Source organism: Vanellus vanellus, assembly GCF_965231255.1.
Source record: "Vanellus vanellus genome assembly, chromosome: 2".
In the NCBI taxonomy this organism is placed as follows: Eukaryota; Metazoa; Chordata; class Aves; order Charadriiformes; family Charadriidae; genus Vanellus; species Vanellus vanellus.
Window position 1 is genome coordinate 122,268,970 of NC_138906.1, and position 25,094 is coordinate 122,294,063.

Genomic DNA, 25,094 nt, shown 5'->3' on the forward strand with positions numbered 1-25,094 from the left:
CGTGTCTAGATGCAGGGACATAGAAACACATCTCAAAGTTGCATGCTGAAAAGGCTGTTCGTTTTACCCATGCTGAATAAAACATTACTCCAACTCCTTTAGCCTCCTGCCACATCATTAGCTCGCCATAATCCTATAAACATTCTCAGAAACGCAAAGAAAGGTCCACCTAGACACATTGTCTCCTTCAAGACAACGCATAATGTGTTATCACAGTTTTTTACCTAGATTAGCACTAACGGACATGGCAAGCGTTGGCTTACTTAATCTAAAAGTTAGAATCACTGACAAGTAATGCACCAGTCACCAGAACAGCACAGCCTGGTAGTTTCTGTAGTCAAGCCTGCAACGAGCCTGCTCTTTACAGCAGTGCGACTTCAAAATCACAGGAGACACCATTTCTTACCAGTTTCTTCTGACAGACTGAAAAGCAGTTAAACTTCTGACCCATCTCTCACAAAACTCTTGTGGAAACATCCTCTATCAGAATAACGTGACTTGTGCCACTCGAGTATTTGAAGATGTCTTAAAAATACACCAACCGTGACTTAGAACATTGTGGCCTACAGCTGGGTAGCTGAACGGCATCAATAATGACTTCTCTTTCCCTAAAAGGAGTGCAAAGACAGAAGGAGGACTGATGACATAGCTTAAGGGTACAATGCCAAGAATCATTTAGAAAGATTAGTCTGCCAATCCGCCCAACAGCAGAAAAGAACTCAACCCGTGAAGCAATATATTCATCGTTAAATAATACCCAAATATTCCATTGATTCACTAACATGATCCACAGTCACATGAAGTGTGACTATTAAAGGACACGGGCTGTGAATGGATTCTAAGGCTTTTCAGGAAGTCTTAATTCCTAGATGCAGTCATATAGTACTGCATGAGTAAAATTGGAAGCCTTGTCCAAAAAAAATAATAAAAAAAAAAAATGCATCTGAACGCAGATGTACTGTTTTGTAAGCCAATGCTGTCCTATTAAGAAATCTCCTTCAGTCACAAGCTGGAGCAGACTGTCAGAAGTATTGTGTTTCTTTAGGTGTTCAATTTTCCTTGTACTCAGCTAACCCATCATAACCTGTAACTCCTAGCTGGTTCTGCTCTACTTGATTGCTTCACACAACCTTCTCTACGTTCAGCAGCTATTACTCAAACCAAAAATCCCCAGCGCATAGCAAGTAATTGAGATTTCCCAAACAGCTGAATTCCAAGTAGTATCTGGGAACACTGGGTAAGAACTCAAAAGGCAAATAAAGCAGCCGCTACAAATTTCAACGCACACCAACACTACACATGGCAACAGGACAGAAACATCACCTGAGCAAAGAGGGCCACGAAGACAGTACAGAATATACATAAACACAGTATCAGCACTTGTAGATTGACACAGCTGTATGAAATGGAAGAAAAGAGCCACAAGTCTGTACAGTGAATATGGTGTATGTTTTATTCTATTTACAGTACATTTGTTATAAATATAATACATTTCTGGAAAATCTTGAGTAGATTTTTTTAAAACAGATCAATTGTTATAGTTACATAATAAAGTAAGTGACAATTTAAATGACAATCTCATGGTTGTGAAATAGTGCATTCTGTGTTGAGATGAATGACAAGATACTCAAACTGGTTGAAGAAATTATTTTTTTTTAAACACCTTAGGTGGGACTTGTATGTAAACCTTAAAAGGTCACCAGTTTCCATCAACATGAAAACTAAAAACAAAATTTTAAACTAAAGAACTGAGAAACAAAAATGGAGTTGAGAGACCTTATTGAACTTCACAGTAAGGTTGGGATTTATCATGACTAATGGCTTCAGACAGGAAAAAGCCAGAGGGTTTCTTCCTGAACCATATCCTAATACAGCCACAAATATTGAACACACCATGCTGGAAGTTGTAACAGCAGTCAAGCTGCATTTTTTGACAGGGCATAGGACATACAAATATGTTCAGATCTGAAGTTAGAGTATTTTGTGTTATGAATATCTTAGTTACCAGAGAAGAAATATATTATAAAAGGATAAACGTATTTTCAGTCCATCGTGCGTTGCATTGAGAAACAAATTGACAAGTTGTCTGAATATTTTGCAATTTTCTTTCCTACAATCTTTATTAACAAGTTAGATGTTTGAGGTGCTATTTCCAAAAACTGCAGCAAAATGTCAACCAGCAAAATAAGAAAAGAATCCCATTTATTTTGTTTTTTTAGTGTGACTTTTTTCAGGAAGTGGTCAGATATTATTGATAATAATCAGTGCAGGCATGGAGTTCTGCTGACTCGTTTCAAACAAAGTAACTTGGTCCGCTAGCTTGGCAAATACTCTGGGGGTTCCAAGATTATAGACACCTGTATGAACGAAGCAAGCTTTCAGCTGCAAGCTATAGACCTCCTGGCTTTTCAGTTGAAGCTTGTACTGTGTTTGCCCAAGCCATGTAAAAGATCCATGGATTTCTAATGCTTCTGGGCTGAAAAAGAAGGCAACAACATCATTTCTCTACATTTGAAGCATATAGTCCCTCTTTACAAGATTCCCTCCAAGCTAAAGTTTTCCCAAGATTTCAGAACACACTGTGTGTCCATCACCAGCCCATTGCAAAGGTATGCTTGTTTACGCTTTCTGAAAACTTAAATAAGTTTTCAAAAGTCAGGAATTGAGAACTTAAGTTACTATTCTGGCAGTCTTTGGATGCAAGAGTACCCACTGCCATTTGTCTCTGATGTCTTCAAAGTTGCTGAGTCTTTTTGACTGCTTGCCTACAATAATCTCCCTTAAGTCACAGCCTTCCCCAAATGCATTGTGCTTTGTTTCACACGCATCCCTTATCTTTAATAAATTAAAGTTTTTCTAGCAAGACAAAGCTAGACTTTGAAAGGATATCAGTTGTGATGACAGGTATAGACAGAACTGCGCTTAACGTTTTATCAAGATACTCAATGCAGCTTCAAAAAAAGGGTTGTCTATTTGTCCGCTTTCCTACTACATCCATATCCACACACACTCCCATCCCCACAAACATATACACACTCTGAGACAGAGTACCTAAGGTACCCTTGGGTATCTTTATGCATCCCTATGTCTACCCATCAGCTAAATTTAAATCTGGATCCTTACTTATTACCAAATACTTTTTAGTGTTCTCTGACTCACACTTAACACACTCTTTACAGCAGCTTTCCCCTTGGCTCAGATGAATCAGTACAAATCTTTAAAGCATTTCTTTGGTTCCTAATATACTGTATACAGAACATGATTTATACATATACATATAACGATGAATTCCAGTGTATTCCCACCTTTCTACAGAACAGGCACATAACACATCATAGACATAGTAACAAGATCCAAACTGTCACAGTTTTGGGAATTCCTGCATAAGGCATTTTAAGAATGTAGCCTGCCCAGGAGCTAGAGTTAAACCAGAGCATATGTCACACAGGAGTGGTCAACGTGGATATACATTGCTTTAGAGATATTACATTAATAAGCTGGGGAGGGTGTAAGGGGTTGGGTTTTGTTCATTTTTAAGAAGTTTCAGGGCACCCGACTACAATATCCTTCCAAAGACATGTGTTACAATGCTGTTATAAAATGTGAACATCCTGTGAAAAAACATCAGATCAGTGAATAGCTTCCTAATCTTAACTGATAAATAAAAACAGAATTAAGTCTTCTGTCCTCTATTTCTGAACCTGTGTATTAGGCCCTGGGCTTTTAATTTCTTTCTTGCCTGGATGGACTGTTGGCAAGAAGCCAAGGTTCCCCTACAACTAAGCCTACCTCAATATCTTCAATCCATTTTCTACAAATTACTTGACATATGTTGTTGGGTCTTCATTTTTGATATGTTTAATAAAGCAAGGTTGCTGAAGCTCCTATTTCACTAGTTCAAAAGCATTTTCACTTTCCTAAAGATCTGCAGAGTTTAACTATTCAAGATTCACAATTCCAGCTCCTGTGTTAGCAACAGTCAGAAAGAAAGTAGAATTCGAGCACTGACTGAAGGCTCCCATTTGACTGTATGAACTCTCTAGCACCTTCCATTCTTTCAGAGAAGCCACTGTTGAAAAAAACCTTGTTCTAAATATTCACTACAGCTAAAACATTACAAGACTCCCCAAAACTAAAAAGCTGTCTCAGAAAACCTTGTTTTATTAACATTCACATGTTACCTTGTTGTTTTATGCCGCAAATCAATCATCACATCTACAACAGCCTGGGAACAGTTGGAAAGTAGGAGAGTGACAGGTACCAGACAGAGGCTGTGAAGAGAAATAGTTTCATAGTAAAGGAGAAACATCTTACTCTGGATAGTCTTAATTACACTCTTAAAATAAGTTTCAAGTAATATAAAATTAACATGCAGTTGTCTATTACGCAGCTGTCAGTGTACATAGCAATACAATCACTTACATTGACTAGAATTACTTATAATAAAAGCTATTAAGGCACAGAGCATTGGCTCAATTGAGCCAAATGAGATTACCAGCTTCCTTCATCCAGCTGAGAAAGGCTAGCAAAAGCATAAATAATACCTTAGTTTACAGGAAATCTACTGTTATGAATAGAGACATTTCAGAATGGGATAACATGGCCCAGTATGCTACTCTGAACTGCTGTTTAACACATTTTGTCTAGATTTCTTCTGCACTGCCTTCTGTAGAATTGCTGGCATGTGGCCTCAAGTTTCAGCCAGAACAGTGCCCAAACAGAACAGACAGCACATACACATTCGGTGTTAATTTAAGCCTTTACCCTGAATAAAAATTAAAACAGTTAGTTGATATTCTGCTTGTTCACAATTAGTATGATTGTTTTTATAAATAATGCTGCAGCAAGAAAGACCCCAAGATATTCACTGCCAGGTACAAACTTCCACAGCTCTATGTATGCAATAAGTGATTTGCGTCACTGGAATTCCTTGCCATTTCTTAACAGCTTAAATATCCTAAATTGACTAACAAGAAAAGAATAATTAGCAACTAAACCAAGATATGAACTTGTTACTGGAATCATGCATGCTTTGTAACTGTCATTAAAATATGCCACCTTATAAAACATTTAAGTGTTAAATTTTATAAAGAAAGAAATCCCCCTTTTTTGGGCAACTTGTATTAAGTGAAATTTTACAGAAAAGTTTAACATAGTAGAGTTCTCAGATAAATCAACTGAAACATAGATACCTATTTAGGTTTGAAGTACAACTCATTTCATACCCGGAAATGAATCCGGAGGGCTTTGTTCATATCATTTTAATTTTGAGAGACTCATGGATTTTACATGCTCCAACTAATTCACTCTAGCAGTCTTTCTGACAGAGGTTAATTCTGATATTCTTCCAGGAGACAAGCCCCAGAGATCTAAACTTATCACCTTTCCTTCTGACATAAATCAGAACCATGTGCATCTAATCTTGGCAAGTCAGATGCTGTAGACATAACAGTTCTTTTGACTTAAAAGTACCTCTTACTTTCTGTCTAGGATCTTAGAGTAGTCACACTGTTTACACTGACACCAAAGATAAACACAAAGGCAGAGTATTTATTTTTCTTTCAGTAAGTTTGATAACATTACTAGCTAACATTAAAACTGGACTGTGGTATTACAGCCTGTTTCTCTACCTGAAACTTCCAGTTTACCTATAAAATCCTGAAGCAGTGAGTTGAAAAGTTGAGCAAGATTTCACCCCTGCTTACCAGACTTACCTTTTGTATCATAACCCACATAGCATCTCTCAACAGGATTTATGTCAAATTAACAATATTTCAAAAGTTTCTAAAGAAAACATTGCACTAACCTTTTTTGATGAAAAGAATGATTGAAAGACTCTGGATAATGAAGACTTGTCTTAATAAGATTAGAAAGCTGCTCTGGTGTTGGTCTTGTGGGTACTGGTGTGTTTTCTGACCGAAAAAACTTTAAGAGGACGGTTTCTGGTAATTCCTGAAACACAAATTCAGAATGACATTTAGAATATTGACACAAGGTACTGTGCAATGCAACGCAAGAAATCCAGTCACAGAAGCTACAGTTTTCCATTATGAACTATAACTCCAGGGAAATAAGTCTACAGCATCATGACGCTTACAGTATTTTCCAGTGTGTTTTGCATTTAAGCGTGCTAGATAAGAAATTGATATGATTTGCCTGTTACCTTCTTTTGAGACAGACTTCACAACTGCTCGTGAAAACACCATCTGTACAAGTTTTACAAAAGCATGCTATTGTGGTAGTAGTTTGTTAGTGTTTGGTTTTGTTCTGTTTCTAAGAAAAAGGAACAGCATTTACACAGTTCCCTATTCAGCAGCTGTACCTAAAAAAAACTGCCCTGGGAAGTTCCCAACAGGAAAGCCAATACCCACGTTTCCAAAGCCAGATCCAAAGTGAAGCAAACAGAAGTGTATAGGAACATGCTAAGAATGACAGAAGGATTTAACAATGCACAGTATCTTAAAAACTGTATAGCAAGCTTTTGCAGATATGCAAGTTACCTTTGTCCCCAGCTGAAAGCCCAAGTCAAGCACTGACACACTACTTGGGATTCATCCTAACCCTGCAGGCAGAACCAATCTCTGAAGCAGAAGTTAGATGATACAGAAAGATGCAACACCAAATGAGGCAATCAGGCTGCATTTGGTCCAGCATTACAGCACTATTGTAATTGTTCAACATCATCTAATCTGTTTTGCAAGCAGTATTTATTCAGGAGGGCTGCCTTTTAGTATTCCCTTATGAATTTATTCTGCAAAAAGTCAGTCACAAAAGTGTGACTGACTAACTACTAAAAGCATGTGAAAGATTTAAAAAAGCCACTAGTAAGTCAGTACAGTCTAACAAAGTAATACTTTTTGTTTAAGTGTGATGTATTGTACCTTCTAAGCTGAAAAGAAATACTATAGGCAACAAAACCTGACTCAAAATAACAGACACAATGGGCATTCTGCAATATGTATGAATGTCACCAGCACAGGCAAACAGTGGCTGAAATACCAGGAAGACATCAAACGTTTTATCAGGCTTGCAATTCTTTCCTCTCAAAAGGAAGAGTAGTTTTCTTAAAAAGTAATTTGAGAAGAAAAAAAGATATTTCACAGTAACAATGAAATATGTTTTAAGCATTGAATGAATTTGGTATTTCCACCCTACCCTATGGGTTTCTAACTTGATGAAAACTGATAGCATGAAACACACCAGAGATATTACAGATTTTCATTTGTCTTTCCCCTCAAATTACAGTCCAACCAATTATTCAATGCCTTCTTCAACCACATATCAATATCCTACACACTGTAGTTTGCCCTAGAGTCAATTACCTGTTCCAAGTCCTCCCAATCAGAATTTCCGAGTATTTTTTTAAAACCCTACAAAAGACAAATACGAAGGTTTATCTCTACAAATAGACAAGAACATCATGAAATGCAGCAGGAACATTTACTGGTGAAAGTACTGGAGCGCCGTTAATATTTCAAACATTTAGTTCTAATATTACACCTCTGTTGAAGGACTGGAGATCAGTAAGATTAAACATTTACCATCACAGAGCTAAACCTTAATTCCAGTCAGCCTCTGGGTGTCTCTGTCTCCAAGTTCAGCTGCTCAAAGTCTAGGTTTTTTTGTAATTGTCTACCTAGAACAAAAGCTAAGATATGACATTTAGTACATGATTCTCTTACCTAATGGTTGAGGAGAGAATTAAGCACTTCCAAATGAAGATGTGCATACACATCAGGGAGCTACCTAGAGACGGCTAATAAGAAATGCTAAGTTTAAGGATGCATTAAACTCCTGCCCTACTTTGGAGCTTGGGGAATTGGATCAAGGCTACAAAAAAAGATGCCCATATCTACTTGAATACCTGCCTTCAAAAATACACACAAAGCAGATAACAGCCTCAACTCTTCAGGTTATTTACACATAGAAACAAAGTAAAACAAAACCAAGAATTAAAGAGGTGGTATTTTGTTGCTGAACTCCTAGAATACCAGCCCAAACAGAGTATTGCCATTTTAAAGGCAAAAACAAAGTTCTGACACTTAAAGTCTGCTTGTTGACCCATTATGGTTCCTTGCAAAGCCTCCAGAAGTGCAACAGGCTCCAGTATACAACAAGCACCATATACAAGAAGGCCACAACAATGGTTAAGATGCTCCCTTTAAGAAAAAAAAAAAAAAAAAAGTATGGTTAGGTTGTAATTTGAAGGTCTCATCCATACATACTGGTAGAGGTACAGATAAGCTTGAATGAAAGAGCCTTCATCATAAGAGTTTGGAAGAACTGTACACCAGGGAGGTTATTGTTTTAAATTTTATAGCTGCATTTTTAAGCTTTTCGGGTTTTGACTAAAAACACACAACAGGCAGTAGCATCAGAACCACATTACTCCCAGTTACTTTCCAAGAGCTACACACTGTGCAAGTGGTGCTAGGAAAGTTGTTTCTATTTTTAGAAAGCTTTTTGCTGCCCAAAGCCATCTACAAAGGCCAGCTTCAAAAAAGTATACTTAAAACTAGACACAAGCTTACTGTTCCAGGTAGAACAATCTCCACATCTTCACTTATTCGGTAGTTACAAAAAAGCCCGAACCTTTCCTGTCTGATGTTTGGGTACTTTGTTTCAAAGTTGTAAATTACCCCTACTTACACTTCTGAAATCGTTTATTAGTCATTCACACTGGGTTTAGTTATCTCCTGCAACTGTACTAAGCTAAAAGTTGGAAGAGTCAAAATGTACACCATTCAAAGCATCTTTTGCATTATCTGATAAACATAATAGACAGGCCTGCCCATAGTACATTCTTTAATCTCTTAGAATGCACTTTAAAATTGAAAAGTTCTTCCTTTCCATCAGATGGATGGAAGTGATGGTATCTTTACATGAAGTCATTTTAAAAGGATTTTTATATGTAATATTAGACAGTTCGAAGTTTTCGATTTCAAAACCAGTCTTCTCAGTGACTGGGTCAATGTGCTCTTAAACATACCAGAAAAAATTAAACCCCACAATTGGATTTCCAAGTTGTATTCATATTCAGCACATTTGCCCCATAAATTACAAGTTACACATAGCCAAAAGGATTATTAATACGCTTAGTCAAGTATGAAGGACCAATATGCACAGCATAGTAGAAAACCTAATCAGGAAACTCTTGAACAAAGCTAAGAGTAAGTAAAAGCAGAATATGTGAAAGCAACAGAGTAAGAGTGAGACAAAGAGATCCTAAGTGATGTGTCTTTCAGAGAACTCCCATTCCAAAACAACAGTTTTAAGTTGGTTTCCTTCACCATGTAACTCACTTTTATTCATTCTAGCTCCTAACTATAGAAAATACTATAGTATATGTTCCAGGAACAATATTTTACTAAGACACCAGTAACAATGCATTTGAAAGCACAAATATTACCACCAGCTCCGTAGTCCATCAATGGGCAAAGCAGCAGATACAATTTTTCAGCTGTTTGGAATACTTCCTTCATGACAATAATGTAAGCCAGTTCTCCCAAATCAGTACAGTAACTGGTACATTAATTCATAGAACAGAGTGAAAAATGTACACTTCAGCTCTTGATGTTTACCCTCAATAATTTTGCTCTCCCCCACCAAGCTTTTTTAAAGAAAGTCTTAAATCCATTCCAACAACCTCTTTTTGATTCAAGTATCCCTCCCCACATATTCTGCAAAAACAACAAAAACAAAAAAATATCTGAACTAGCACAAGATGTCACTTCCAGTAGTTCACCATTAGGAAAAATAAAGTTATTTAAACTCTACCCTCTCCTACCTTTCAAAATTCCTACTGCCAACAAAACTATTGCTGTCTTGCTAAGTTGTATATACATTAAGAAGCCGTGTTACCAAAAATTATCACCTGTGAAGTACAACACTGCCAAAAAAGCCTGCATGCATGCTAAATGCATTTTATGGATTTTACTTTGGGCTAGCACTGGTCTAATCTGCAGGATTGAATGAGCAGCACAGAAGCACACCATGTGCACATCTGGATTAATTCTGCCTGAAAGGTATCCACTTTGTGCGTTACAAGACCACTTCACAACAAAACCAGAGGGCTATATGTGGTGACGGTATGTTAAAAAAGAAAAAGTATGCCTAACACACGCTCATAGACACTTTCTCATCTAGACTTCGGTTAAAATTAAGCTTACACTCACATGCTAATGTGTTTCAGATGCATGGATGCACTATTTCCAACATGCCGGCATGCCCAAGCAACAAGACTCTACTAGACTGCCCCAGCCCCACACTACTACTTCCATCCCACCATATTACTCTGTGCTTTTCCTTAGGAATCTTTTGGATTGAATTTACCAGATTAGAAAAATATGGAAGACGGCAATAAGAAATAACATTGATCAACAGTGCTGACTGCATGGGTGTTTTAAGTATTTGAAGTTTTTGTCCTTTTACTAAGTTAAGGTAGAGAGGTTAAGAACAAGAAACAGAATAGCTGTATTTCAGATGCAATCCTAAATTGGCCTCAGTTAAAACAACCCGATTCCTGAAAGCAAGTTTCAAACAAGAAACAGAACCCACAGCAGAATCGTCAAAAAGAACATCCATTAGTCACAAATACTCAGCTAATTTTTATTAGTGAGGCTTTTACTATTTGGACTCAAACAGCTACTGCTGACGCATCCATTCAGACCTATTCACTTTTACATCTTATGTCATTTATTCTCCACATATTGTTGTTAGTGACTATAATGTATCACTTTGTGGCACGTTTTGTGTTTCTGATTCAAGGATATAAACTATATTTAGCATTTTTCCCTTTAGCAAAAGACCATTTTTTCAAAAATACAAATGAGAAAAAGGAGAGGAAAAATGTTTTCCATATTATTCAGTAAGCTTTCTATATGGAATAAAGAAATGCTTTAACAGAGTCAATACTCTTTATGTTCTAGAAGTTTAGAATCATAACACATAGTATGCTGAAGGAACACAAAGATGTAAGTAGCTCATCCCATCACCTGGCAAGTCTACTGCATCCAGTAACCTATGCTCAAAAGCAGCGCCATAGAGTTAAATAAGAAAACCACCCTGTAGTGTAAACAAACAAACAAAAAATTGTATTTCATGGCAGAAAACCAGTAAGCTTCAAAGCCACAGTTATCATTGTCTTGGTTAGAATGAAAGAAGTTTAGCATTCATAATTCTATTTTGAACAGGCATGGGACGAAAAGGAAGCGTATGCATTTGAGCATCCAAGTAAAATTTGTATAGAATTTTACTGCTATTATTAAATGGCTACATACAGACGTTCTAGCCAGGAAAAGATTTTAAGCCTCCTCCAAACTCCACTACCTTGTGTTTTACAGAAAGCAAAGGTTTTATCTTGATTTTATCAAATACTATGGTAAGTTACACTACTGTGATACAGGAACAATCGCATACTGCTGTCTGTTCCACATCACTGTTGGATGCATTACATGTTCCACAGAGAACCAAACAGAAACCACTTGTCCTTGCACCTCCGTCAGCAGTCTAACATCTTAGCTTAGACATATGATAGAGGTGACTTTATATCAGAGCAACTGCTGGAAGAACTTGAGAAACAGAACAGTGCCAATGAATACAGATCCACTGCTCTTCTACTACAGTGCTTTACTGCAGCTGCGTTTTCCTGAAGAGTTCTAGAAGCTTCTATAAGTTCAAATTAAATCCTTAAAAATTGGCAAAGATTTAGTCTGATACACACCATAGTTGACAAAGCAGCAGAAGCCAACCAGTATTTAGAATTTAACCAACATAAAAAGCAAGCTATCTTGATTTGTTCAAAGTGTTTATTTGATGAATTCAGCTAAGATTTGAATCATTTCTCAGAGGGCTAAAAAAAAAAAAAAAAAAAAATAAAGGGGGTGCAGAAAGAAGTCTTGTTCGCTTTTTCTCCATGTCTATTGAGAGACTGCTCTTGGTGGGGGATGGCTATATTGCCAGACAAAAATTCCTTTGCTGGTTGCAACAGCATGAAGCAGAAGCAGCCCAAGTCAAGAGGAAAGTTGCTGAAGAGCAACAAATAAATAGAACACGACAAGAAATGCAGGGAGCAGACTCTTGCATCTTAGGTGACACCCTGTTCATAATCTGGAAAGAAAACTATTTTTTCAGATCTGAGCAGCCCTTTATTATTTAAGAACTGGTAACCAACATGTGTTGGTAAAAAGCACGCCTCTCCATCTCCCTCTGCTGTCTAGACCACAGAAAACAACTAACTTCTACACTGACAGCACAAGATTCAGGAACAGTCTGGAGTTTCCAACCATGTTTATGATCCAGAGAATAAATACAGATTTCCAAGACAAACTATTTGAATATTACATTATAAGTCTCGAAACTATATACTGAAAGTAGTAATTTACTGTAGACAGTAAATTATCCATGGCCCAGCAATGTGCCCTTGTTGCCAAAAAGGCCAATGGAATCCTGGGCTGCATAGGGAAGAGTGTGGCCAGTAGGTCGAGGGAGGTCATTCTCCCCCTCTACTCTGCACTGGTGAGGCCATAACTGGAATACTGTGTCCAGTTTGGGGCTCCCCAGTTCAAGAGGGACAGGGAACTGCTGGAGCGAGTCCAGCGAAGAGCAACTAAGATGACTAAGGGCTTGGAGCATCTCCCTTATGAGGAAAGGCTGAGAGAGCTGGGACTCTTTAGCCTGCAGAAGAGAAGGCTGAGGGGAGACCTTATTATGGCGTACAAGTATCTAAAGGGTGGGTTGAAGGAGGATGGAGCCAGGCTCTTTTCAATGGTTCCCAGTGACAGGACGAGGGGTAATGGGCACAAGTTAGAACACAGGAAGTTCCGTTCAAATACACGGAAAAACTTCTTTAGGGTGAGGGTGACAGAGCACTGGCACAGGCTGCCCAGCGAGGTTGTGGAGTCCCCTTCCCTGGAGATTTTCAAGACCTGCCTGGATGCAGTCCTGAGTAATGTGCTCTGGGCAATGCTGCTTTAGCAGGGGAGTTGGACCGGATGATCTCTAGAGGTCCCTTCCAACTCTGAAAATTCTGTGACTCTGTGAAAGTGTAAAGTTAGAAGTAGTGTTGGGGATTCTCTCACCCCCCGCTTTTCATTACTCATGTAACTTTAATGCAGGAGTAACATAATTCAAAGACAATATGCAATCCTTAATAGATTAAGTACATGATTTTCTCTACCTAGCCTCATTTAATCCTATTTGAGGGATTCTTTTAATTCTTAGGTGTGGTGTGAACAAAGTAAAAGGCTGCACAGTCTCAAATCACTTAATTTGTCATACCTCACCTCCCATCTCAAAAGCTGTTTATCTACTCTCCTCACAATACAGAGTGCCAATTAAAAATAAAAATACTGGTACATAAGCATATGAAATTTCTCAATCCTTAGCAGTTCTGAGACTGCAGGTTCTTAAAATACAAGTTAAATCTGGGCATCATACTCTTATACCAAATTTCAGCTGCATCACAACATAGATGCATTTTTACTTCCAACCAAGTTACAGAATGTTTCAAAGGAAGTACGTTCCTTACTATGAAGAAAGTGAATACAATAATCAATGTAGCATCCACTCGAATGTATGTAGTTGTATAATAATAATTGATGAGAAACAGGTTACAGACAGAAAATGCTAATATACTAGTACGTATACCTCAAAACAAACTAAGGGTACAACTGGATCCTCCTTGTTGCAGGTGGCAAGATTTATTTCTTTTAGTTTGAAACTGAATTTGATGCAGAAAACTAGATTTCTAGTGCGGTCAACAAGAAACGTAAATTTCTTTATCCCTAGCCTGTTCAGTCATTTGTTTATTTTAGGATGTGATTCACTCCTACTTCTTCTCTTCCCACCCCATCAGACCTCAATGAGATCAGAATCAGAACTCCACCATGTCTTCTCTCCTAACTTTAGATGTCTACAGTGTGATCTACTGTTCTACATACACCTTAAGACAGGAAAGATAATACCAGACTGGGCAGTTGTCATTAGACTAATACAGCCTAGTATTGTTCAGCACAGCTTGAGCCCACATGTGCAAAGGCTTTTTTTGGGGTGGGGGTTGATAAGTGAAAAAAATCATCTTCAGATATTAGAACTTAAATTTTCCTATTTTTTAGTACCAATGAACGCCAGCCAGTTCAGCTCAAACATGTCTCTTTCAATATATTCCCGTCTATTTCATAGCACAAAGAACTAAATGGAAAAATCGTCTTCATGATGTAAAAAAACTTAAAGGCTTATGAACCAAAGCCAATTGCACAACTTCAGAGTAATTCACAGGTTACATTATAGCTTGATATGTATAGAAACATACATTTGTCCTATATTGTTTTCTTGACAAAACTAATGTCTAGTACTAATTGCTGCAACTTTGAGTAAGAGCTCAGTAAATGCTACATATGATGTTTGCAACATTGGTAAAAACAGAATTGAGAATGGCACCAAAGCAAGAAGGAACAACAGTGTAGTGCTCAGGAGACTAAACGACTAAACAAGTACAAGATATGTTTCTTCTTTATTTTGCACATTAGTCTTCTTCACACACATAAGTTGCATCTAGCATAGACGTTTTTACAGAAACTTATCTATAGTTTCCATAGTTGTTACTGATTCACGTACCAGGAGACGTCCACCAGTTTTACAGATGCTATTTATTTTGCATGATCAAACAGGCTATAAAACTTCCAAATGAAGTAACATGCTATTAATCGATCAATTCCAATGGAGCTTTCAACATCTTTAACTGCTCTGGTGTTTCCGCTTTTCTAACATTTTATACTAAAGGTCTTCACTTAGAAGTTATGCATTATAGTAGAATTTATAAAATTGATTTTGTAACACTCAAAAATAATTCCACCGTTCTACTATTAACTTTGTTATGAAATAATTGTTACCTTCGACTTAATACCATGAATAAGCTCCTAGTTCTACCCTGAAATACCACCAAGCAGTTTACCCCAACAGCTGCATAGCAGTACACTTGTATATTGCTTTTCTCATTTTTAAACTGAACCTAGCTATTTCAACATAGATTACTAATCAAAGTTGAAGTCAGTCTGAATTATTTAGCAATAACACATCCGATGTTAGACTCTACAAGAAAATACATCAAGTTCATTTTGGGAAAACAAGCAATTGCAAAGGACAAGTTCACACTAGATTACCTGCTTCTGAGGAAACGAAAAAGCCTCCTTCCCAACTGTATTAAGGGCAACATGATGCTGGCCCTCCAAAATTAGCTGCTTGTTGTCTTCCACAACATATGCCTACCAAATATAATACAAAGACATTAGCAGACCAGAAGCTATTGTAAGCTGCATGATACAGAACTACTGACTTCCCCCCTAATGTAAGTGAAAGATGTTGTACTGTGTAAAACCTGAAGGCTGGCACGACATATTTTATGTGTATGCTTTTAATTTTGCAAGCACAGACAACTGCTGAAGTTCAGACTGCCCATTTCCACTACTTAATATTTGCAGTCTGGTAAATGAGATCCTCTTCTTCAAAGCAGACTGGGTCAATCACAGTTCTATGATAAAAGCGAGCATTAACAAGTCTCTCGGTTTAAGATTTCAGAATTTTCTCTTTAAGAGGAGACCTTATAAGAACTGGGTGCATCCAGAGTAATGCAAAACCACTTATGCACACTTATTACAGTAACAGCTATTAAGACTCTTTGCTTCTTGACACCATTTCAGTTCATTTCACTGTTTTCAGAAAAATATTCATCCATAAATTTTGTATGAGTACTCTTGAAACTTCAGGATGCCATATTAGATTATTTTCTATCAGTCATATTTCATGGCCAAATTACCACAAAGGCCACAATCATACATACCTTCCACAGTACAACAATGTTCAAATCAACTTCACTGCATCTTTGTATCAATCTCACTGTCTCATCAAATGATTGCTTCACAGCCCTTTGAGATGCTTGAGTATGAGATTGCACATGAGTTCTTTTAAATTCAGAGGATAAGCTTTGAAAAAAAAAGTCTGCACAAGGACTGGCTGAACTTATTATCTGCAAGAAAAAAGCAAGAAAGAGTGCTCTTGGAACAAGATGCAAGCTGACAGAAGTTACTCTAACAAAGCTCATCATTGTATTATTTCAGTTCCATTATCTTGCGTTGCTTCCCTTTGCAAACCTACAGGAGCCACAAGTCTGTTTCCGTGCTTGTCCTGTTAAAGATCAGCCCTACCTAGTGAGCTGTATAAGGTAACATAGAGAAACAGAGCTATAGATTATTGGGCTAAAACTACAAATACCTAACTTGGAAATAAGGCCTTTCATTATTACCACCAGACAGCCTACTATGATGTATCAAGCATAGTGTAGAGAGCTGAAGTGTCCAACTGACTCACAAACTCACTCACATGCAAGTCATTATTGCTTATTAATTCTAGCTAACCCGAGGAAGATATTATCAAAGTTAAGAGCATACATTTTGCTAGCAATAGCAAAGATAATAGATTGCACAGCATATTCCCCATGTGTAAGTGGCACAGCCGGAAGTACTGTGCTGTTTGTCAGTCTGTCATCATTTGTGCTGAGCTTTTCCAACACCAAAAGCTTAATAAGGAAGCAGTGGTTTTAACACCAACAGCAATGATTACTTATCCTGCTGTCTCCAAGTTCAGAACTTTAGCTTCCTAACCCCTCCTTTTCAAAAATGTTAGCCTTTCCAGAATATGCTGTTGCAGAGCTGCTAATTGTTGCATTAGCAACGCATACCCAGGGAGACAACAATCTGCTTTTGGAGTAAATGTCTAGAAAGGAGAGTGTCCTCCCCATTCCCCCCATTAAAGAACATTTTCTTACAAGAAAGCTGAAGTTCACGCAGCTTATCCAACTTTAAAAATGTAAAGAAGGATCATCTACCTCAGATTTTTAGTCCTAACTTCAATTTATATGCCTATAAAATGAAATGGCAGTGAGCAGGTTTTCTTTGCCTTTTAAAAGCTGGATACATACATGGAAAATGTACACTCAGCATAAAATAAGCAACCTGACATCCAGCTAACTAAATCCACAATGCTAATGTAGATTTTTAATCTGATGCAAGTTGCCTACTTTCCTCAAGTTTTGACAAAGCATTCACTCTGTCAAGATCATTGGCTAAAAGGAGTCTTCTTCAAACAATACCTGTATGCTTTAAAAGATTAAAAGACCATGGTAGTTTAGAATCTTAAAGTTTTTTAAGAAAAAATAAATCAAGAGAAACTGACTCCTTGAACTGAACATTAGTAGTTTTGACACTTTGGTACCTACATCTATCAGAGGTTTCAGAACATTTTTAGAACAAACTGTAAGTAGAGTTTTTAAACTTATCTTAGTAAAAATATAATTAAGAAAAAACAATAGAACAAGAATCTGACATCCACAGATCTCTACTAGAAAATTAGAGAACTGGAAAATATTCAAAAGGACTGCTCTGAAGAGTTGGAAAGGAAGGGAAAGCATTAACAAAAAGTTAGCATCGCAATGCGCCCCCAAAATAGTTCAGCTGTGGAGTTAAAACTCCAGGCTATCCACTAGCCAATGCTACTTTCTCCTTGTAAAAAAGAGAGTTGACCAAGACGACCAATAGCTTTTGCCATGCAAAACTCAGCTTCCCAACTATGAAAGCACTGTTCCCATTTTTAAATCTTAAGAAGGCTTTCACTGGGATACCCGCACATGACAAAATATGCAGTTTCACCATTTCACCTACCTGTTCATTTCCAAAGACAATGTCTGCAAATGTGTAATTTTCTGAGGGATAAAAAGAGAAGGCATTGTTTCAGCATCATGAGAAGTTACAACTTCAGCATACAACATCCAAATAGTGTTTTCTTCAAAGTTACCGCATTCAGGAGAGAACTTACCTTCTGAATTTTTGCATCTTACTGCTTTAAAACATAACTTCGCTCTCTCTCTGCTAGCAAGTTTAGTATCTGAAAGGAAAAGGTTGCAAGATTTTTTTTTCCCCCTCAACATAATCAAGAGTCCCTCCTCATTAGCCAAAAGTCAGCCTTTAAAGTTCAAAAAAAACCAAACAAACAAACCCCTCACACTGATGATACTCAAGAAGCATAACTAATCAAGCAGAGCAACCGCATGATACCAAAGATAATGCATTTTCTGTGACTGTATGGTAATAAAAAAGATGCACCTTCTGCTGACCCCTTCCATCTACTTCCAGAGCTTCCATCTACTTACACACCTTTGTCTTCAGAGATGTTAACAGATTTTTGAAGCTTCCAGTGCTTGCTGTTACTTGAAACTTGCACTATATGAAATTCTTTAACACCAGTCTCACTCTAAGGAAGAAACAAAAGTTACGTCAAATAAGACCTGTCACAATTGTGACATTCTACATTGCATAGTAAGTGTTCATTGCAATGTGGCAATGTTAGAAACTTAATTTAACTCATTATTCACACCATCCATAATACAATACTAAGGAAAGATGAAAAGATTTAGGACCCTCTGTAAGGTAAAACAGTCCCAGCTCACAGCAACTTCCAATTCCAGTAAACAAATTCACATGAAGAAGAAACAAAGATACCCCAGAAAAAATACACACAAGCTAGTATTTTAGATTAAGGGGACTATAATAAAACCTAGGCTTTTAACTCCAATGCAGAACACTGTCTGCAAAGCCACTTAGTTTTTAAGACTACTTTAGGAACATTGTTAAGTGATAAAGTCAAGAATTTTATTTATTTTTTTTTTTTTTTTTTTACATTTATACAACATGAAAAGTAGCTTTTGGGGTTGTTTCCTTTCTTGGAAGTTAAGGTGGTAGTGGAAAATTGTTTCACACAATGTTATCTGTTAACTTGGTGAGTACTTTATAAAACATTCCTTCCTCCTCAAAGGAGTGCACAATATTCACTTCCATAGCTGAAGAAAAAAAACAGACTGTACACACCTTTAAAACAAAATGACAAAGCAACTCAGTGATTCCACTATCAGCTAAGTGTCTAGGAATTCTAAAAACAGAGGATTCAATTACCTTGCTTTGTGGTTGAAAAAATGGGAGCAGCTTTACCAAAAAATTAGTAAATTTAAACTAGCATGGTATGAAAAACTGAAATATTTTAGTATGCTTTGCTAAATCGACGTATCACAACAGATATCTGTATTTGGATTACATTTGCAAGAATGTCTTTTAGAGTTTGGTAATAAATGTAAACACAGAAGCTTCCTTCAACTTGGAGCTTAAATTTTGACTTCACATTACTGCTAATTATACCAGTGTTTTCACTGAAAAGGTTGCAGGGAGCACAGGTTGTCCCATTCAGAACTACCTTGAAAGTTGTGATGATCAACAACATTCATGAATTTGGAATAAGTCTCCCTAAAAAGAAAAAAGACTACAACCTACAGTAATGGAATTTGCTTAGGAAACACAGTTACAGCAGACTACGAGAGCTCAGATACAACTTAATGTTAGTGCTCTCTCTTCAAGAGTAACTGGAATGATTAAATATGCAAGGTTTACTTAGTGTTTGCAGAATAGTTCCAAAAAACCTTTGTATTTAAGTCTTGGTTCCACTGGTGACACACAGCTGCTGAGATTTAGAACAGTATTATTATTAAAAATACAAACTTACAGTATTGATATTTTCTACATCCACAAACACCAACATATTGCCCCCTCTGCCTTCTTCATCTTCAAGCGCATTACTTCTGCAGACAGTAGCTCGAATATGCAGAGACCGGCTAGTACAAATAACTGCAGTGTGCCTTAATACTCTATGACTAGGAAGGAGGGGAAGGGAAAAAAAAAAAAAAAAAAAAAAGAGAGACATTTTGAACAACCAGGACTGCTGTCCGGAACCTGTTATCAAGAAGTTTGGTTTTATGTTTGCCATCAATACTAAAGGCATTAGACAATTTATTTCCTTTAACCACCAAAGAGACATTTTTCTTTTTCTTTCATCATAATACAATTACTAACCACATTTTAATTAAGAACAAAATTTTTTGTTCAAAGTAGACAAGATTCAGTTTTGTAACATGCAGAAACAAATTAAGTAATGAATTCCCCCCAACCATGCCTCAAAGATATGCTTCCAGAGAAATTAAATATGAAGAGTTTGTATTAACAGCAATACATTGGTCCTCCTTCTACTAAATTTTAATAATTGCTGCTTTGATGGAAGCAGTGTAGGCTACATAATTTCATATGGAAATTAGATCATATATTGGAAAAAAAATATTGCTTAGAATAGGAGATAACAGGCCACTTACATCACCAGAGCAGCTGAGGGAAATTCACTATGATTTACATTTCTGCTTCCAACATTTATAATGTGTCTAATAAGTATGAAGAAAAACTTACCACATTTTTGAGTGTCTTTTAATACTTTCATAGTAAAACAAAAAGTTAATTTCATGAACACCTTCCTCATCTGGTCCCCGTAACCACATTGGCAGCTGAACTGAAGCCCCAGGAAGAAGAACAGCATCAGGAAGTGGGACATGTATTACTTCAGGCTGACCTCCTGTGCCAACCCCAAAGTCTATAGAAGAGGCTGAAGATAGCAGTGCTGTACGCACAGAGGTAGGATCCGTCACAACAGTCTTGTAAGCACTACAGTTTTCAGAAGCTGAAGGACTTAGGGGTGTTAGAACAGCAGTATTTCCACCAAAAGTAAAGAATTCTGGATGCTTGGACACAACCTTCAGTGCGGTAAGAGGACACTTGCTTACGTTCACAAATTCTACATATGCTTTTCTGATTTCTCCACAGAGAAGCCCTGTAGGAAAATTTATAAAGAACACCTGTATGGGAGAGAATAGGAGAAAAGAAAAACCTGAACACTGAGCCATGTTACGAATAAGCACGAAAAGAACAATTAACATAGTTAAACTATATTGCTCTCTACAGCTTCCTGAGGAGGGGAAGTGGAGAAGGAGGTGCTGATCTCTTCTCCTTGGGATCCAGTGATAGGACACATCAGGATGGTTCAAAGCTGCACCAGACGAGGTCTAGACTGGACATGAGGAAGCATTTCTTTAGCAAGAGGGTGGTCAAACACTGGAAAGAGCTTCGTAGACAGGTGGTCAATGGCCCTACCCTGGCAGTGTTTAAGAGGCATTCAGACAATGCCCTTAATTACATGGTTTAACTTTTGGTCAGCCGTGAAGTAAGCAGGCAGTGGGATTAGATGATCATTATAGGTCCCTTCCAACTGAAACAGTCTATTCTATTGAGTGTTGTCATTAACCACTTAGACCATTTTAATAACCCTAGTAAGGAAAACAATTGTGTTGTAATTAACCAACTTGAACTATTCTAGATGAATAGCAAGCAAAGAGGGGGGGAAGCTTCTTTGCCTGTTCCCTCTCACCTTGAAATTTGGCTACAAAAGCTGTTGCCAACTAAATTCTAAACGGAATATAACAATTCCAGAAGGATATTAGTTTGAGGGTTTCAAGTTTCACTTGGAAAGAAATCCACACAAGTTTGGCACTGACAGATCAGAAACTAACTGGAAAGATTTAGGCATTAACAAAGTCTAAGATTTAATTGTTAGAATTACATTTATAAGCTCTGGATTCAGTTATTTGCTCAAAACTGCCAACAGAAAGTAGCTGCATACCTCCAACAAAGGCATTTCTTCTGTAATAATGGGATCTAAACGTCGATCAGGTCCATATTTAATAGACGTTTTTTCTTCTTTTGTGTTATTAAGTCGAGGCCCTTGTATTTCTAAATCTTGTCGTCCTCGTACAGATAACCCATTGGAGACAAACTTTCCTGAAACAATTTTTAAAAAGGTTGATTTTTTTTCAAAGTAATTCCTAACTTTTTTCTGAGAAGTGATCCAAAGCTCCCTACCCAATCTCAAAAATTACTCTGATTGTCAGTGAAGCTGCTTAATCAATGAACACTGCATGTGCCCAATAACAGAACAAAGAACTATTTAAAGCTTACTGTCACACAACACTGTTATTGCAAGTAGAGACAGGCAGTTATCCATTGTGGTGGGCTTACTCTGCCCTTTAATAGTTTGATTACAACAGGGGGGAAGGGCAGAGCATGAAGGTGATGTATTTATTCCCTTTCCCAATTTCTGCCAAGCTGGGAAAAAAAATGTTACCCAAAACATTTTTATTTCCTTCAAAGGCAGGCCCCCCTCTCCAAATGTTTTTTATTCCAAAGGTTTCCAGTTTGTAGATGGCTAACCAAGCTTGATTATTTCTTTTGGACACTTTCAAACATGTGCTTTTATCCCTATTTTCCCCAATAAGTAAATTTTCCTTGCGAGAGACAGTCTCAGATGAATGACTCAACAAAACAAATCAAGTAACATGCAATTAATAAGTCATTTATACATTAATATAAAGGAAAGAACCAAAATAAGTCAAGATGCTAAAAAAGTAATTACATCAGCCAAATTTAAATTCGGGAATCTATGCAGAGAACCACATTTAAAAAAAAAAAAAGCTGAAAGCTAACAAAGCAAAGACCCAGAAGAAAACATGGCAAAGGAGTCAATGAAAGTAATTATAGATTCAACATGGTAAAGAATGAATCTTTAAATTCTGATTTTATTTTTTTTAAAGGTTTCAGAATTTCCAGATTTAAAACGGAACAATAAGTATGGGTTTGGCAGAGGTTACTTCCTTTCTCATGGGATTCCTACTGGTGCCAATTCATTCTTTTCCTGTTCCAGTTGTTTCTATACACTTACCTGAAGGAAGGCCTTGCATCCTGATACTCAAACATTAGAATTTAGTTCTACTCTGTAGAAGCCATGTCTCTCCCTTCCAGGGACACACAACTAATGGAATAACACACTTACCTGTCTGTAATCCAATAGAAGGATCTATCCCATCTAGTGTCACAGCACCCTGAACAGTGCCAAGATTATAAACGACTCCCAGAACATGTAGCTCCCCTGTTTGATGGGGAAAGAGCTTTAGTCTTGCCTGTGGAGATATGTTAAATTTTTGTTGTTGTTGCTACTAGAAAAAATATTATTACATTTAATTGTCCAATTGCTAAAGACACTCACAGCTGTATTTACTTTATAGTTGTGTCAGATGTAACTGCATACAATAACTACAGGTCATTTACTGGATTCAAAGTTCCATATATATACAGAATTTACCAAACCAATCCACAGCTAAGAGGTGCCCATTACATTAGGAAAGAATCCTAAATTTTAACGAAAATTAACATTAACAGAGGCAGAATCACAGAAGAGTTGAACTTGGAAAGGACCTCTGGAGGTCATCTTGTCCAACTCGCCTGCTCAAGTTGGGCCACTTACAGCCAGCTGCCCAGGACCACTTTCAAATGGTTTTTGCTATGTCCAAGGATACAGACTCTATAATCTGTCTGGGTAGCCTGCGCCCAGTGCTCAGTCACCATCCCATTAATAAAAAAAAAAAAAAAAAAAAAAATGTGTTTCCTGATTTTCAGATGGAGCCCTCTGTGTTTCAGTTTGTGCTTGCTACCTCATGCCCTGCCACATCCTCCCTTCAGATATTTATACACACTGATAAGATTCAGAAGTTCCAGTACTTCGTATCAGTAATGTTGTCTGCAAGTTTAGCATTAAGTTCAGATCATAACAAGTCTGAACTCTACCCTACAGTTCAATACTGAAAAGACCATTTTTAAAACCAAGTACAGTACTTACCACTTTTGTCTCCTCACTATTAATTAAAAATTCTGCTATTGCTTCAGTTCCTATCATATCATCATCACATGTTCCCTGAAAAGAAAACAGCTTTTCAGATACTATTACTCCCAGGCAGAAGGCTGCCATAAATATTACTTCCCACACTTTAGGAAAAGTGCTTAATTAGAAAAAAAAAAAAGCATACAAGTTTCAAAACTGCAGGCAGTTAGGACCAGCAGGTGTTGTATGCCCAGCTTCTCAGGCTTTTTGAATTAAAGAGGAAGCTTGAGAGCTCAGTAAACATTTACTTAAGCAAGAAATTCAAGATTTATTACTATAAATTGGAACCATTCCCAATCAATTTCACTGATACTTGCAGAAGTATTTATTATATCATTAAAGTAGCGGTTCAGACCAGAACAGAAGGGAAAGCGTATAGTAATCCTTGAGACTTATTTATATGAAATCATGTTTGTAACTCTGGTAAATGCTTACAGCACATTTAGAGATCGCTATGTTCCAAATGCTTTTAGCCAGGAAACCGAGTTATTAAGGAATTTACTGTAATATTCAGTATTAGAACACATTAAAACCATAAAAGTATGAACGTGAGAACAGTCCTTCAGAGGGAAGTTTTGGCAGTATTAGCTGAAGCGTTAAATTGAACAGTAGTAGGTAGTTCAACTAAAGTATTCAAAACATTGATTTTTAAATACAATAAATTTTCATTTTTCTTCTAATTGAGATAGCAAGGCATTCCTATGCCATACCAGCACAGTTCTTCAGAACACACACTTTACTACATACAGTAGCTCGAGTAAGGAAAAGGTATTTGATAACATTGACACTGCAAGTCATTTCTGCCGGTCAAGGCTAGTGTGACTCAAAATAGATGTACTACTCATACAATAAAATCTTGGAAGTATTTTATTTTACATTAAGCTTTACAATACTCATTACAGTATGTTTAACTTGACTGCTTTGTGCCCTACGGATCTAAGAAAATCTAAAGATTGCATAAAGAAATTCAGTGGCTGCTTTTTTTTTTTTTCCCTTTTTTTTAAACTTACATTTAAATCAACTGTTTTCATACCACAGAATTTTGAAGATTCAAGTTAATATATACACTCTACAACTGCAGCTGTTTGGTTTTGGTTGAAAAAGGATGAAGCTTTCCTTACCAGGTCTTTTGTTTCTCCATCATGCTTTGCATGGAAGTCTTTAGGTTGAAACTTCCACAGCAACGAGAGGTCAGTCAAAAGAAGTGGAACTTTGAGAGGGTTTCGGAAGGACACTTCTACAGTTATTGGTTCTATTAAAAAAGCACAGGAAAATAATGACAACAGGCTATCCTCACCACAGTCTGAAGGCTCACCTGACTTGAACCACTCTTGTGCAAACAACTTGTACAAGAACATTGATTTAAATCTACAATAACACAGGAAATACTATACAAATTTATCTAA

General features: G+C 37.1%; 1 protein-coding gene across 2 annotated transcripts in view; it reads right to left on the reverse strand.

Moving 5' to 3' along the window:
* Positions 1-1,454: 1,454 nt before the first annotated feature.
* TRAPPC8 (trafficking protein particle complex subunit 8) overlaps positions 1,455-25,094 on the reverse strand; it is a 56,124-nt gene continuing 32,484 nt past the window's right edge. For both annotated transcript variants that reach the window (XM_082499645.1, XM_082499644.1), the window contains 14 exons: positions 24,810-24,940; positions 23,647-23,721; positions 22,804-22,930; positions 21,598-21,755; positions 20,334-20,776; positions 19,603-19,750; positions 18,207-18,303; positions 17,869-17,937; positions 17,715-17,755; positions 15,839-16,024; positions 15,162-15,263; positions 5,807-5,952; positions 4,182-4,271; positions 1,455-2,476 (listed from right to left, as the gene is read on the reverse strand). In XM_082499645.1, the coding sequence (XP_082355771.1) occupies positions 2,242-2,476; positions 4,182-4,271; positions 5,807-5,952; positions 15,162-15,263; positions 15,839-16,024; positions 17,715-17,755; positions 17,869-17,937; positions 18,207-18,303; positions 19,603-19,750; positions 20,334-20,776; positions 21,598-21,755; positions 22,804-22,930; positions 23,647-23,721; positions 24,810-24,940 (2,048 nt within the window). In that variant the 3' untranslated portion in view covers positions 1,455-2,241. The remainder of the gene's footprint in view (positions 2,477-4,181; positions 4,272-5,806; positions 5,953-15,161; positions 15,264-15,838; positions 16,025-17,714; positions 17,756-17,868; positions 17,938-18,206; positions 18,304-19,602; positions 19,751-20,333; positions 20,777-21,597; positions 21,756-22,803; positions 22,931-23,646; positions 23,722-24,809; positions 24,941-25,094) is intronic.